The 15306-nt window shown below is 40.1% G+C and overlaps 1 protein-coding gene across 2 annotated transcripts in view; it reads right to left on the minus strand.

Moving 5' to 3' along the window:
• The window catches only part of SPOCK1 (SPARC (osteonectin), cwcv and kazal like domains proteoglycan 1), a 394378-nt gene that overhangs the window by 131256 nt on the left and 247816 nt on the right, over positions 1–15306 (minus strand). For both annotated transcript variants that reach the window (XM_083600016.1, XM_083600017.1), the window contains exon 5: positions 2239–2371. In XM_083600016.1, the coding sequence (XP_083456142.1) occupies positions 2239–2371 (133 nt within the window). The remainder of the gene's footprint in view (positions 1–2238; positions 2372–15306) is intronic.

The following is a 15306-nucleotide window of genomic DNA, read 5'->3' on the forward strand; positions in this document are numbered from 1 at the left end:
TCATACCATATATATGCATGCCAGCCAAATCTGTTATTGAACCCTTCCAAATCCAAAATGTCTGTGTTCTCAAGAAGCAGCCAGTTTTGCTGGAAAAGATATTTTCCAGTCCTGATACTGGACATACTTTTGGCTGGGGATATTCATTGCCAGGTCACCAAATAGGCAGAGTAGGCACTGGCCTATGGGCCCCAAGCCTATTAGGGGCCCTGCAACAATGGATCAAAATAATATTTATTTGCTCTTGAAAGAAAATTACAAAAAGTATTCAGATATAATTTGCAAGCCTCCTCCCCGAGATTTCGACTGCCCAGGGGCCTCCACAGGGTTTAATCCGGCCCTGAGGATATTAGGAACTGAACCTATAAAAAGAGTGTGCTACATCACCAAGCTATGACTGCTCCCTTAAATGTACAACACATATTCAAGTGCAATAATTCATTGTTACTATGGGATTATCTAGTTATATGTGATTAAATATTCTCTAATATTTTGGAAACATTCACACAGTTCACAGATGATATTTTGCCATCCAACCTAGATGGACAGCCAAGTGCTAGCTCAGCTAATGAAACTTTCCAATATACACCTTGCCCTCTGGTGCTTGATTGAGCATATCTTGGCAAAATTAGTCTGTCTTATCACTATGGATAACTCAACTTCTCCACAATTGTCACATTGCCTCTTTGTCATGTTCCACAAGTTGTCATGTTCCACATTTAATTCAAAAACTAGGTCCCCCCCCCCAGCTCTGCTCCTCTCTGGCCCTGATTCAAATTCAGAATATTCAGAAGCAAATGCATTCATATTGGCCTCCCCTCTCTCTCATACATAGAATTGTGTATGGGTTGTGTGTGTGTGTGTACAGTTCCCATATGAGGATCTCAACATGCATGAGTGAATTGGCATCAGATTTCTCTTTTCATGGCCCTTTATAACTTCATGCTCCTTCCTTTCTGCAGCCACTCATCTGGTTTATCTCCATACCTTCTAACCTGTTGTTTCCTGTGCCTGGAACAATCCTCCTCCTGCAATTTGTCTTCCTTTCTCTATGCCACCACTCAAGATCACTATATATTCATTCTAACCCACATTTCTTCTCACACCCTCACCTACTGCATCCGCTTGATTCTGTTACGGCATCTCCTTTACACAATTGAAGCCAAACTTTGCTATCTTGATATAGATGATAAATCCTTGGTGCATGGATCATGCAATTTTTATCACCTGGATACTTGCTAGTACAACGTAGGAGCTAAATATACATTAAAGTGAGTTAGGTCACCACAGTTACAGCCCTTTGGGGCACTTTTTAGATGGTATACACTGATGCATTTTATCTTTTCTTCTTTATGTTTATGTTTTCAGACTTGTTACCATAAAGTATCATATCCAAGCAAAACCTTTGTGAATAGGGTATATTATATGTCTATAGCAATGAATGTATGAATAAATGATTAATCCAACATAGTACACCGCAAAGAACAAAACATGAAAATCTTAATTCCACTTAAAAAGTGAAGTATCAACACTTGAATTAAACATGACTAAGGAGGTGTTTTGTATTTTTTACCAAATCAGCACCTAAGGCATTAATAATCAGGCCAATGAAAAATATCCACTGACTGCATTATCTGCTCTCAGATGTGGAAATCCTTTAGTGTTTTAGCTATGCCTTTGGTGTACTGGTTTAGAATATATATGACCTATGCAGCACACCAAGTGAATTATATTTTCACTATAAAGTCAAATGTTACACTTCCCACCAAGGTTTTTACTCTCTAACAACCATGCATTGAGTGATATAAATGCAGTGCACATCGTTCATTTTAATGTGTTATGCTACACCATAAAGAAAAGGAAATATAGGGAAACATAAAGCCACAGATTCACATAACAGGTGTCTTCAATCAATTGTTACTGCTTTTTCTGCACACTCTAAACACAAGATCCACGTTACTTCCATTGTGCAGGAAGTTTGGCATCCAATCTGGCAATCTTACAATACCATGAAAAACTGCTTCTAAATGCGGACCCCGTTTCACTTTCCAGTCTGGGGTGTAGAGGAACTCTCTTGAACTACTGGCACTTTCAGTTGACATGAGGAGCATCAAGGTAACAGCCTTCCTTACTCACAGTCTTACATGTTTCATTAAACGGCTTGGGTTTGAAAGCTCACATTCCTAAATGGTACTTTTGCAAATGCCCGAATTACGACAGAAACGCTTTTGTCATTACCTTTGTTGTGTAAGTATGTCCATCGGAGCCACAAACCGCACTGGCATGCATCAGAGGGCATGGCTTGCATTTTACTAAATTAGCTGGTCCATTCCAGTGCCTCTGGGGAAGGTTTCCTTTCTTTTGCCGAAGGCTGGAAGAGAAGGCGGGGGTCTGTGTGAATGTGATAGACAACCAAGACAAGTCTCTGCCAAATCTAAGCCTGAAAACAATCTACATTTTGTGCATGGAATCCTTTTGGATCTAATTCTGCCTAAGCACATTTCAGGGCCCGCTAAAGAGTGAATTTGCAATTGCTGGCAAAGCAATATTGTTTATTTCCAGTAGTTATATAACAAAATGATTATTGTTATTGGTTGTACGAGAAAAACAATAAAAGCCGCAGGAGACAGAAATAACATGAAAACTAGCAATAGCATAAAAACAGCATATAATAACAACAAAGCACCACCAGCAACAACAACAACAACAACAACAATTATTATTATTATTATTATTATTATTATTATTATTATTATTTAAGGTACAGTAATAGAAATGTGGATGATAGGGATATCCAGAATGTATTTTATATGTTTTAGATAAGAGATGGATGTATTGAATGGGAAAGTGAAGCTAAGATTATGCATAGGTAAAGGTAACGGGACCCCTGACCATTAGGTCCAGTCGTGACTGACTCTGGGGTTGCGGCGCTCATCTAGCTTTATTGGCCGATGGAGCCAGCGTACAGCTTCCAGGTCATGTGGCCAGCATGACTAAGCCGCTTCTGGCGAACCAGAGCAGCGCACGGAAACACCGTTTACCTTCCCGCCGGAGCGGTACCTATTTATCTACTTGCACTTTGACATGCTTTTGAACTGCTAGGTTGGCAGGAGCAGGGACCGAGCAATGGGAGCTCACCCCGTCGCGGGGATTCGAACCGCCGACCTTCTGATCGGCAAGTCCTAGGCTCTGTGGTTTAAGCCACAGCGCCACCCGCGTCCCAAACAGATTATGCATAGAGAGCTACAATTTTAAGTGGAAGCATTTTTTGTCTAGCATTCTCCCTAACATGTTATTCGAGCACATGCATGCAGAAAGCACCATATTTGAATTCTGGCATCATCAGGTAGGGTGCGAAAAGACTCTTGCCTGACACCCTGGATTGCAGTTGCCAGTCAGGGCTGCTAATACTCAGCTAGGAGGACAGCCTTACAATGTAGCTTTATATGCTTTTAAACTATTTTAGGGATCCTTCTAAAATGAAAAGTAACAAGAAGAAAACCCCATTCAGTATAACCAATGTTGACAACTAGCTTAATATTAAAGTTGGTATGTACGAAGAAGCTCATTCAGTTGATGAGTGAGCTAGATACTATGATTTTATATTTCTGTTTCCAGTGGCCTGCTATTTAAGGAGTATATTGTTAAGCTGATTTTATTTTTTAATCTCATAGGAAATATTCTAAAATGGGGCAATGCACAGCTGAGGTCACTCCTATGACTTTGTCTACTACAATGTTCACATTTCCTTGTGCTTTGCAATGTGCCCATTTTTAGATTATGAACGTTTCTAAAGCTATTGAAAAGCCTGCAATGTACCACTCTGGATATCTGAAACTTCAAAAATGAATGGCTATCTTGACTGTGTCATTGATGTTCTCACTTCTTCTCTTCAGTACTTTAACTGTTATATTATGGGGTTTCAGATCTAGGGTCTTTTTTAACTTGTTGGATTTTAGATTCTATATTGTGATATTGAAAGCCTCTGCTACCCCTGAATCACCAATGGTATGAGAACTATGGCCTCCTTTTTCATACAGGAGTGAATAACACCATGGATAAAATAAAATTTGACTCTTGGTAGTCCAATGTCCACTGACATTGTGCCCACCCTCCAATCTGTTGCAGTTGCACAATACTAAGATTCCTCTGTTTGAGTAGTTTTGTACATTTGCTATGTTACAGTCCATCAAATTATCATGGTCAACTAAATAAAATTGTATCCCTTCTTAGCATACAAACATATCTACAATGTCTTGGTGCCAAGCAGAATTTAGCAATACCCAGGATTTGAAACCATTGTTCTGAAGCTGGCTACCAATCCTGCCCAAGAGAAATAAGAAAAATCAACCACTGCATGATTTATGAAATTAAATTTAAAGGGCATTCAATGAACAAAGCGCCATATAAATATCTGTTTAAAAATATTATATTTATATCTAAAAATTAAATATAAACACCTTAAAAATTGGACTGGCATTCCTGATAGAAGCCTTTTAAATAATTGTCAAGGGTAACGCCAACTCTATTTTAAAGATTCATTTATATTTTGCATAGTTGTGCTAGTTAAGTATTATTAAGGTTACTAAATGTTATATTGTTTTAGGCTGTGCTTTTCTATGATCGCTTTCAGTATATCTGGTCTACAAATCATAACATCAAATACAGTACATGCAGTTATCAAGACAATACATGCATGCACCTTTTAACATGAGAGTATAAGAAACTCCATGAATAATCAGAAAGAGTTATAAATAGAGATAATGTCTATTGGCAATTTGGTGCCTGCTATAGTCATTCCTTCTAAAAGCTTTAGCTCAGATTGGTATCTTTCTATAAAAGTTACAGTATAGGAGGACATGAGCCATTGTTTCAATTGAGCTTTTTTTGCAAGGGACAAACTGTCAAGTGCCAAGGGCAGCCTGGTAAATTGACCCTAAATGCTGATAGCAAAGCACTGAACCAGCACATGGAAATGTTCTTCTGTTACCTAGGGATATTCAAAATTGCTAAATACCTCGCAAATCAATGATCTCTTTTAGGTTCTAGACTAAAGGACAGTGGTGGAAAAAAACACCCTCAATATGTCAGACTTGACAAATTTTGCAAGTTATGATCTAGAAGCCTCTTTAATGTAGCTGGTTGCTTTTTCTAACCCAACTGACAGAAGGTGGTGTTGACTTTGTTGCTGAATCCAGGAGCAAGTTGAGCTATCAAGAAAAAAGCCAGGGATAGGTAGTCATAATCTGTTGAGGATGAATATAGACAAAGCCTATACTGCTGGGGCACCAAAGATCTCAAAAAAATAGTTTGTGTCCTCTCCTCTCTTGTGATTGATTGATTGATTGATTGATTCATTCCTAATATGCACACCTGGATTATGTACATAGTTTGGGTAATTCCTTTGTTTTGGGGGCACCTTCAAACTAAAGGTATATGCTCACCATCCTTTGCGCAGCAGAACCTCAACAATGCCACTGGAATAGTCCAATATTTTGAATTCAAAGTGACCAGGACAGAGTGGACTGAAAAGTAACTCTCAAGTATTTTCAATTACTTGTTTTACGACATGCCCATCCAGGGTCCATTTGTATGTCTCATACCCTTTTGTAAAAAATCAGCCCTTTGTTTTTGTGTTAAATAATAAAAATAATGAACCTGAATCCTACTTAAGAGTGGCTAGCATTACACCTAATCAAGGATAAGGCTAGGAGGGCATGTGGAGGGAATATGCTATAGTAAGGACAGAGGGCCTCCCAAGGTCTAATGGCCCACCCCTTTAACCATGAATGAGGGACTGTAAATATCATGTGTGAAGTAGCTCCATGTGATATTGGCTTTCTAGATTTCATAACAAAATATAAATTCTACCCCAAGCATTTGGAAGAAATAGCAATCCCACTGCTTTGCCCTAATATGAAAGCACATCAGAGCAGTTTAGCCGAGACAAGGAAAACATTTTAAAACATCACCGAATGCCTTTATCATGGTTTAGAAAACACATATGGATGCTCTTTAAAGCAATTTTGCCTCAGTTTGCAATTTGCTGCACAATTCAAACTCTGTTGTAATATCACATTCAGCTGCTAAAATAATAAAAATGCTATTCTTTCATTTCAGTTAAAGCTTTCTTCTGCTTGAGCCTTTGTCACAGTGATAAATAGCACTATTAGGAAGCTTGCATCTACAGAAGCAACCCCATCACGATATCATAAAATAAAAAAGCCAACCAAAAAGAGAGAGAGATAGAAGCCTGCAATCAAAGCCTTGGTATAAAAAACCAGTTCTGTCAGTATATGGCAGTGTTAATCTTCTAGAATGCCATCACTTTGCTTAACAAACTAACTCCTCATTAATTAAGATAGGTGAATAGTAAAATACTCTGGATTGAACCAAAAAGGGTGAGGTACACATATTAAAATTTCTGCAAATGATTTGTGAAATCGGGTGGGTCCAAATTCATAAAGCTCACAGTGATGCTACCCAAATATTGCAATATGTCTACATCTTTGCACGAAAGAATGCCTGCAAAAATTTAAGTATCTTAAAAATCATGCTATATAATCATGGCTAGGAGGCAAAAGCACAAGAAGCTGTGACTACCAGGGACCTGAGATCACAGGAGCAGGAGCATTAGGGGGGAGAAAAGTTTGCAAGCCATATGTGCAACCCACACACAGTCCCCTTGTGTAACTTGCACATATGTTTTTCTGTACAGAATCTTGCTAGAAGAAATCAACAACTCCATCTTATGGGTTGGTTAAAAAAAAAATTAGTTGCTCTGGTTGCAGATTATTAAGTTGCTAATTAACTTGAACATTTGATGGCTACATTTCAAAAGGTGGCATTCAAGTTCCTCTTCTACTCTAACAAAATGCCCTGGTTAGATGGCTACTGAGCAGTGTCATGCTTTGCATGGTGTTTTTTTTTTTAAAGCAACATGTTTGTTGCTATTTGGTTGAACACATGCTGTGAAAGTGCTAACTTCCAAACATAGTCTAAGGCTACTTTCAGACAATACTCTTTTGTAGATGCTATTCAGTACTCTGCCAGCAAATTTCAGTTGTGCAATTAAAGCAAATCTGGCCCTCTTGCATACAACAACATTTCTGTGGTAAGAAAAGTGACAGGAAAATGAACTGGAAAGTGTGGGATGACAGCAATGTCATATTACCTCTAAGCAACCAAAGCAGAATGAATGCTCAGTGAGCAACTTGTCTGGAAGAGCCCTAAAACTAGAAACCAGTTGAAAGAGGCATTTAGTCCCTGAGCTGTTCAACATTGCTTTTGTTTCAAAAAGTCCAACCATGAGGGGTCATAACCTTCTACTTGTTCCTTCAAGCTGATGATCGATTGAGTCCTACCACGCCACATCCATCTCTTTCCTATCTACTCAACAACTGCAATTAGTTAATATTGTCTGCTTCTTCATTCATGTGTTCCACTTAATCCATCAATGTGATTGCTAATGCGGCTCCGTAGATGCCAAAGAATAATCAAGGATGGATATTATTATGGCATGCTCTATAGTTGAAAATGCGAGGGAAATGTTGCTGAATGGGGACTGGCTATGGAAGAGGAAAAATAAGAGCGCCAACTTCCCAAGGGGAACAATTTGCATAGCAGGTGCTAGTTTTATGATGTGAGTCTGAATTGATCATCTAAAAATATATCATTGTTTTAACTTTTATATCACATAGAAGCCTGCCAAATGCTCTAACAGCCTGGATTGCATTCCCTATTGGGCTTTTAGACCAAAAGACCAACAGACAACATAAGTTGGGCTTAGGTTATGTTAAGATATAGCAAACACAAATGTGAAGTATTAATTGCCATACTCAACCCACTAGTCATTTCACCCAGAACTTCTCAGCAGAAATACTGCACAGCCCTCTTGCACAAGTTCATATAATATTCAATATACAAATCAGATCATTTTGAAGTGAAAAGGTAAAAAACCACCACCACCACCAAATCTATACTTAGTACTTGGTGGCAGAAAAACAGCTCTCAACCCTAAAAACCTTCAGATTTAAAATAAAGTATAAAATATGGTTATCAGCTAAACTGGCTTTTCTCAAGATTTCACTTTCTTCTAGCTGTTAGAAATGGTCTGATAAGCAACTTCAATTTATTAATAACAGGGTTTTAAAAGAAAAAAAAATACATTGCAAATCTTTTAAGTGGAAAAGGCATTGTATTAATGCCTTTTCCACTAATACGTCAGAAACAAAATAGCTTTAGAGTGGCTTCTATTATGAACGTTTTGTCTTTTCAGCTTGACAGAGATGTGTGTTCGTTTTAACTTTATCTCTCTGTCTTGCTCAGTTCCAGAAGCGTATGTGCTTTGAGTCAAAAGTATGACCTGCCAGCATTCAGAACCCAGACAGAAAAAAATATTTTTTATTATCTTATTTCTGCCTGCCTGGGGATGTTATCACCTATGCAGCATTCATATTATCTCACAGGTTTAAAAAGACTAGATTTTAAACACCCATAGAAGGGTTCTTGCTGTACGTCTCTCTAAAGAGATAGTGTTCAAGTTATGGCTGTTCTTGGTAGTAAATAGAATTCATGTAGGATTGCTGGAAAATGTTAATGCCTGTAACAATGTTAATGGCTGTAACATTTTCATACCTATAATAATTTACTAAGTGGACATGAAACAGAGAGACACATTGTGCAAAAATGTATGTTTTAAAATGATTTATTGGACCAAGACCTAATTAGTGGTAGTTCAGAAAGTGTAACTAGGGTTGTCAGTTACAACCTGGAAATTGTTGCTATATCTTTACATTTATTGATTAAGGGAGAGACTCAACAACTATATCTTCTCCTACCCATTTCCCCAGAGTTCTTTTGTCTTTCCTCCTTTCCCACCTGCACAGCTGGATTTCCTATTATGTCAAACTGTGGTGGGGGAGTGGTTAATGGATCTGGGAAGAAAGCATGTGAGAAAAGCCTGTGCTGTTGAATCTTAGGCTTTTTTTGCAACCCCAAAGCAAACAACAACAAAAAGAAGCCAGCTAGCAGCATGCCAAAAATAGGAAGAAAGTATGGCTATAGGAGTGTAAGGAGAAACAAGCAAAGGTTAGTTAGGGGAATACCAATTGATAAGTGCAATTACTCACACTAAACAATTAACTTCTCACCCACTTTTAAAACACTTAAGAGGCATCTTTTGCTTCTTGATGACCATGGGATGTAGGGTTGGGCCCCAAGTTACCTCAGTCAGCATATTACAGCAAACAGGGACAAATGAACCCAACATTTACCCCAAGTCTTCCCATTGTCACATCATGCATTGCCCTGCCCCAGTTCTCCAGTTTGTTGGCTACTGCCGATGAGAGGCTGGTAAATTAATGTTGAGATGATGTAGTAAAAGTAAGCAAACCTACACTGAAATGCCAAAGTGAAGAACATGGCATTGGCCAGCCATAGATGGCTACAGTTCAAGATCTGCTATAACATGCAATTTAGCAGGGATGAGGATTTTAACTTAGGTTTCTCCCACCCAAACCTTCTCCATATTAGTTTCACACTCATTGCAAGGATGTACCCATGGCATTGCAGACTGATAAAAACAATGTAAACATTTAGAGTCAGCATGCAGTGGTTATGGATGTGAAAACCTCATTAAGAAGCAAGCATGTTTTTCTTACCTCTTCTTCGTTTTGTGTTCTTTGGGATCAACTTAGCAACGTTTTATGGGGAGCCTACAAGGATCTGCCCCAATGCTCTAGAACTATCCTCCAAAAGAGATTCATTTAGTCTCCTCCCTGCTAGTTTTTGGTGTTTTTTTGGCAGTTGAAGGCTGTCCTTTTTCAGAGGACCTTTCATTTTTAACACTATTTACTTTCAGGGTAGTTGTGCTTATTTTAGTGGCCGTTTACTGGGACTGTTGCTTTCGCTGATTTATTGATGTAATTTGTTTTGGTTTACTGAATGTTGTTTTTATTGTTTTCCCCCTCTATAAATTTTCATGACTGGTGCTGTAAAACAAAGATTTAAATAAATATGTGCCACTCCAGCAGGTGTGAAGCATGGTTCCTTTCAGCCTGCTTGAACTGCATCCCATGGCTTTTGTTGATCCTAGAAGCTTCTTCACTGTTTTGCTTCAGCAGCACAAGCCATTGGTTCAGTAGCCTTGGGCAGACAACATATCCAGAGAAAATAACTAAAGGAAGGGTCAGGGTTGTGCCACCAGTACTATTCACCCCAGTTCCCTGTGTTTATGTAGCCTTCTGAGTCTGCATGCTGTACTGAGTTTGCTTTGGTCACAAGGGTGAATTAATATGTGAAGGTTGGAGGGCAGGCCAAAGGGCACACTTTCCTTGTCTCTGAATATGTAACCTGCACAAGGCTAAAGTCACACCTAAAGCTAAAGCTGCCAGTTTCATTGTACAACAGATATAACTATAGCAACTTGATTTTCTATTTAACATGATGACTCCAACTACTGGTAAGTCCTATGCAGTGTATATCCATTGAAATTCATTGGCTGAGATTAGTCATGCCCATTAATTTAAATGGGTCTACTCTGCATAGAACTAACAATGGATACAACCTATTATGAATATTTATTTAGCAAAATAGTAATAAGTAGTAGCAGTAGTTTTTTTCTTTAAAAAACAGTTTAACAATTTTGTCCAAAGTTTCTTAAATTTTGTACGTATTAAAAGTTGTGACAGTTCTTGCCCAGGTTCAGATTCTAATACTTCACAAAAGGGGGGGGAGAGGTGGTGAGAGGAAAGTAAGCCTTACAGCAGCAGCAGCAGCAGCAGTAATAATAATAATAATAATAATAATAATAATAATAATAATAATAAAGCGATAAAACATCAGACATTAAAAACTTGCATTCTGATGATTCCTTCTCATTCATATGCCAGAACCTGACAGCTTTGTTATGCTGCATGCTAATTCTTCAATTTATTATGGGTGCACCTCCATCGTAATTTTTGATTTATCATAATCTAATCAAAACAATAAAAACCTGACTTCAGTCTATCTGAAATAATTTGGTGTATTTTCACTGATAGTTTAATTAGTCCTGTCTCTACATAGGTTCTCGTCACACCCCAGCTGAAAACTCATGCTCTTTCCCATTCACACTCATATGAGAGGCATTTTCAGGAGTAGCCTCTAATAGGAGATGAATCTTAGTGCTAATAACATTTTTCTGCTCCTCTGGCCCTCTTGTCATTTAGAAATACAGTTTTAAGAGTCATTTTGAGTGGTTTGAGTGGTTCACTAAATTTGAAGATCTGCCCCAGCAGTTTACAGCGAATAAAGAAACAATGCAAAGGGCTTGTGACTTGGGATGCCCTCTTCACAGCTGCCTCAAAAGCAAACATTAGTTCTTGAAAGAAAAATTAAGGCATATTCTGATACCTTCATCCTCTCTCAATGAAGGTAGAATTTTACTAGTCCTTGGGCAACTAATAAAGACCAGGCGCTACGCTGTAATTTGGCCAGGGTGGGGGAAGCAGTCTCAATGTGCCCAGTTGACTTGCCACAGTCAGGTGCCCTGCAAGCGAGGGGCTACAATTCTGTGATGACTCAGAGGTCTGGCAAATATACAGATACTGAAGATGCTGAGGACAACGAAGGCTGTGTATGGGATTTACTCTTAGAAGGCACCTCTCTAAAGGGATCTTTTATCTCCCTATCCAACTGAGAGATAAAGCACTCTGTTTGCTACTTAGAGATCACTCTAAAATGTTATCTCCCAATCAGATCTGGAGATAAAGCTGTGGGGCCACTTCCTGTGGTTTACGCAGGCCAGATCCAGCTAAGTTTACATTACGCAACAAGAATGCCCTTCGTAACATACAACAGTTTGTGTTTCCAAAGTAAAAACACATTACATTTTTTGATTCTGACAGTTAAACCACTCTTTCTGAAGTCAGTTAGGCAAACTTTAGCCAACAAAGCCTCTCCTCTTCCCTGAGGGTAGAGGTTGTCAGCGGGTCTCGCTTCCCATGCTTCTCAGTGGGCGTGAATGGCCCACTGTGTCACAGAGAGTCCATGGCCTGCGTCATGCCCACAGTCAGCCAATACGGCTGACTGGGGGGCATGGTTTGCCGCTTTTAAACGAGTGCGGGACTGTGGCTCAGCCTGTTTGTTTCCTGCACACATGGATCTCCCTCCCTCACTCTATTCTCGTGCATTCCACACCTGACCTTGATATGGACCTCATTTGGTCACCTGTTGAAGAGGCCTGGTACGAATTTTTCCCCACTTGGCAGATTCGCACCAGCCATTTGGTTTTTCGCCTACCTCGTAGCAAATTGTCACAACTTTGTAAGGTTTGGCAGTTAGGCACTGGAAAATGCGTTGTGTGTTGGAGGGGAGGTTGTGGCCATTACCTACCCCTCCCCTTTATGGGTGTTCCGTTAAAGGAATCTGGTGGTCATGGTTCCTGTCTGATGCCCAGGTGGTGGCTAGGGCCATGGCACGACCCTCCGGTGACTCTAGGGGAAAGCTTCCAGTTGATTTGCATCAACAGGCTCCCGCTACAGGTTGTTAACTCTTGTGTGACTCCCTGCAGAGCAGGCAGGAGTCAAATGCAGTCTGTTCAGACCCAATGCCTAAGCCAATACTACTCACGTTCTGTAACCAATAAAGTTGTAGCCATTTTTAGCTCATTAACCTAAAATACTGGTGTCCATGTGTCCTATTTCATCATAAAGTGGGGGACGGGGCCTTGACTCACAAGTCAAAGTATGTTAGACACTGTTTACTTCATTGTGGTTGACTCTAATTGTGTTAACATAGTTTTTTGAAATGATGGAATCTATTTCTGATGGGAAGAGTACGGAAGGTACACCACACCAGCTGCTGAACCGAATAAGTGAATACTCTTCTTTATGGAGCAAAAATAAAAAAAATTTTTTTTTTGGGGGGGGGAGGGATGCTTTTCAAGAGCATAACCCCTAACAGCAATTCAAAATCCCAAACAAACAAATTAAAACATCGACTGAAATGCCGGCTACGGTTAAATTGACAGACTGCAAATCTCTTCTCAATGGAAGGGCAAATACACACTGTGAATCTACTTTGGTATGCCAATCATCCCGCTTATGAATAAATGTGTTGAAGCATCTTGGGCCAAGGCAAATGAACTTCTATTTTGCTGAAAAACTTAACAGCCTGTAATCCTTGCTTTAAGATCCACAGTTGAAAGAATCTACTCTAATTCCGCAGCAGGCTCAGCAGTGAATAGTGAAGGAAAGCATTTTCTATTCAGTGGGGAAATGTTTGCAATATGCAGGGGGGAAGAGGTGGGGAAGTTTCAAGAGCAAGTAGAAACATGTGAACCTTTATCTCCATGCAAATTATTTTCAAATTCATGAATATTTCGATGGGGTGCTATACCTTTACCACCTTCCTACTAATCAACAAAGAATATAATAAGGTATGGCAGTTAAGAACTAAGGCAGTGCCTGAGATTTCTGCTGTGGCTGTTTTCACCCAGCTGGAAATGGGATAAAGGACTCTGAGGTGCCTAGTATCTCTGAAAGAGGTTATAGTGTTGAACAGGTATACTGCATGCAGATCACAATCACACCCCACGTTTTTAAACAGGAAATACTATGTGACAATAAGCTGGCTGCAAAAAGGAGGGAATGAGAAGAAAGGAGATCCATACATATCATGGGGCCTCCCAGCTATGCAGATATATTTTATCCACAAAATGTGCAGAGGCCTGTGAGCACTAATGGCAGAGAAAAGTTGGCAGACAGATCTTAGCTTGGCAGCTCAGTAGGTAATCATGGAAGGAAGTGGTTCTACCAAAGTGCAAGAGGGAATTGATCACAGAGAAAGCATGCATCTAAGCAGACATGCTCAAAGGCTAGAGTTAAAGGGCTGCAGCTCAGTGGTATAACATGTGCTTACTATGCAAATGGTCTCAGGTTCACCCTCAGGAACATACAGTAGAGCTAGGAAAGACTCTTGCCTCAAACCCTGGAAATCCAATGGTTTGAAGTGGTACAAGGCAGTTCCCATTGCACCTAACTTCCATATCCTCCCCCACCAGAGCTGGCCCACCCATGAAGTGGGGAGAAGCAGTTGCCTCAGGTGGCAAAAGTGCAGGAGGTGGTACCCAGCCCTTTCCACCACTTCCAGTGCTGCTAGAACAGCTGTCCTCACACAGAGTTTAGCAAGAGGGAGGCACTCCAGCATGTGGCCTTGCCACTCATTTTCTCCACCTCTGGGGTGGAGAAGATGAGTAGCAAAGTCTTGCCGAATGCTCCCCTCTTGGCAGGTTCAGCAAGAGGGGGGCATTCCAGCAGTAGTAGAAGTGGTGGGGCAGGCAGGGCAGGGTGTCAGGTGAGGTGGTGTGTGGTAGTGGGCGGTGGGCAAGGGGCAGCACATTCCCATTATACCTCAGGTGGTCATACGGGGTGGTCCACCCCTGCTTACCACACTCCTAGGACCCAAGCTGCTGAAACATCTACCCCCTTTGCAGTTTAAAGGAGTAAGGGAACTGTTTTAACAGCTTGCTTTGCCCCAGCAAAGACAGTACTTCTAGTTTTTTTCTCCCATCTGTTCTATCCATGAAGCTTTCTAACCTGTCTTTTATTTATTAAAAAAAAAAAACTAAGGAGAAGTCATTTCACACTGGAGAAATTTCAAATGAGTTCAGCAATCACAAATGAAATGGTGATTGACAGATTACATGACTCCACATTCAAGATGATGGGGCATTTTCATGTATGTTGACTTAATCATCAAGCCAGTCGTGATGGCAACATTCGCAGAATTTATTCACATTATCTGCTCAATTCATGCATAAACAGACAAGCAGATACGGTAATTATTTTTATGTCCAGATTTATGTGCAGCTGTTGGAGCTGGACCTTCTTCTACCTCGTCTAAACTCCCAGTGGACCACCACAGTTGCAAATGATCTCAGCCTATTGAATGGGCAGGGACCAAGTGGGTATGCGTTCCTTTCTCTTCCATAGCGCACATCATTTGACCAGACATGGTGTTCTAGGAGCCCTTTGGACTTCCATATCCCGCTTCCTTACCATGGCAACCCAGGAGGTAAATGGATAAGGAAAATTAGATAGCTGACTATCTATCTCAGTTCTAGATCTACCCCAAAATACTGAAATAAACATTACTCCTGACACCTACTCAGTTAAAAAGCAGAAGGACTATTACAAGAGAGATCCAACTGGGGTAAGAACATGAGAAGAGCATGCCTGTTTAGGCCAATGGTCTTTTTAGTCCAGAAACCTGTTCTCACAGTCACCAACTGGATGCATGTGGGAAACTCCCAAGCAGGATTTG

Source organism: Podarcis filfolensis, assembly GCF_964270895.1.
Source record: "Podarcis filfolensis genome assembly, chromosome: 2".
In the NCBI taxonomy this organism is placed as follows: Eukaryota; Metazoa; Chordata; class Lepidosauria; order Squamata; family Lacertidae; genus Podarcis; species Podarcis filfolensis.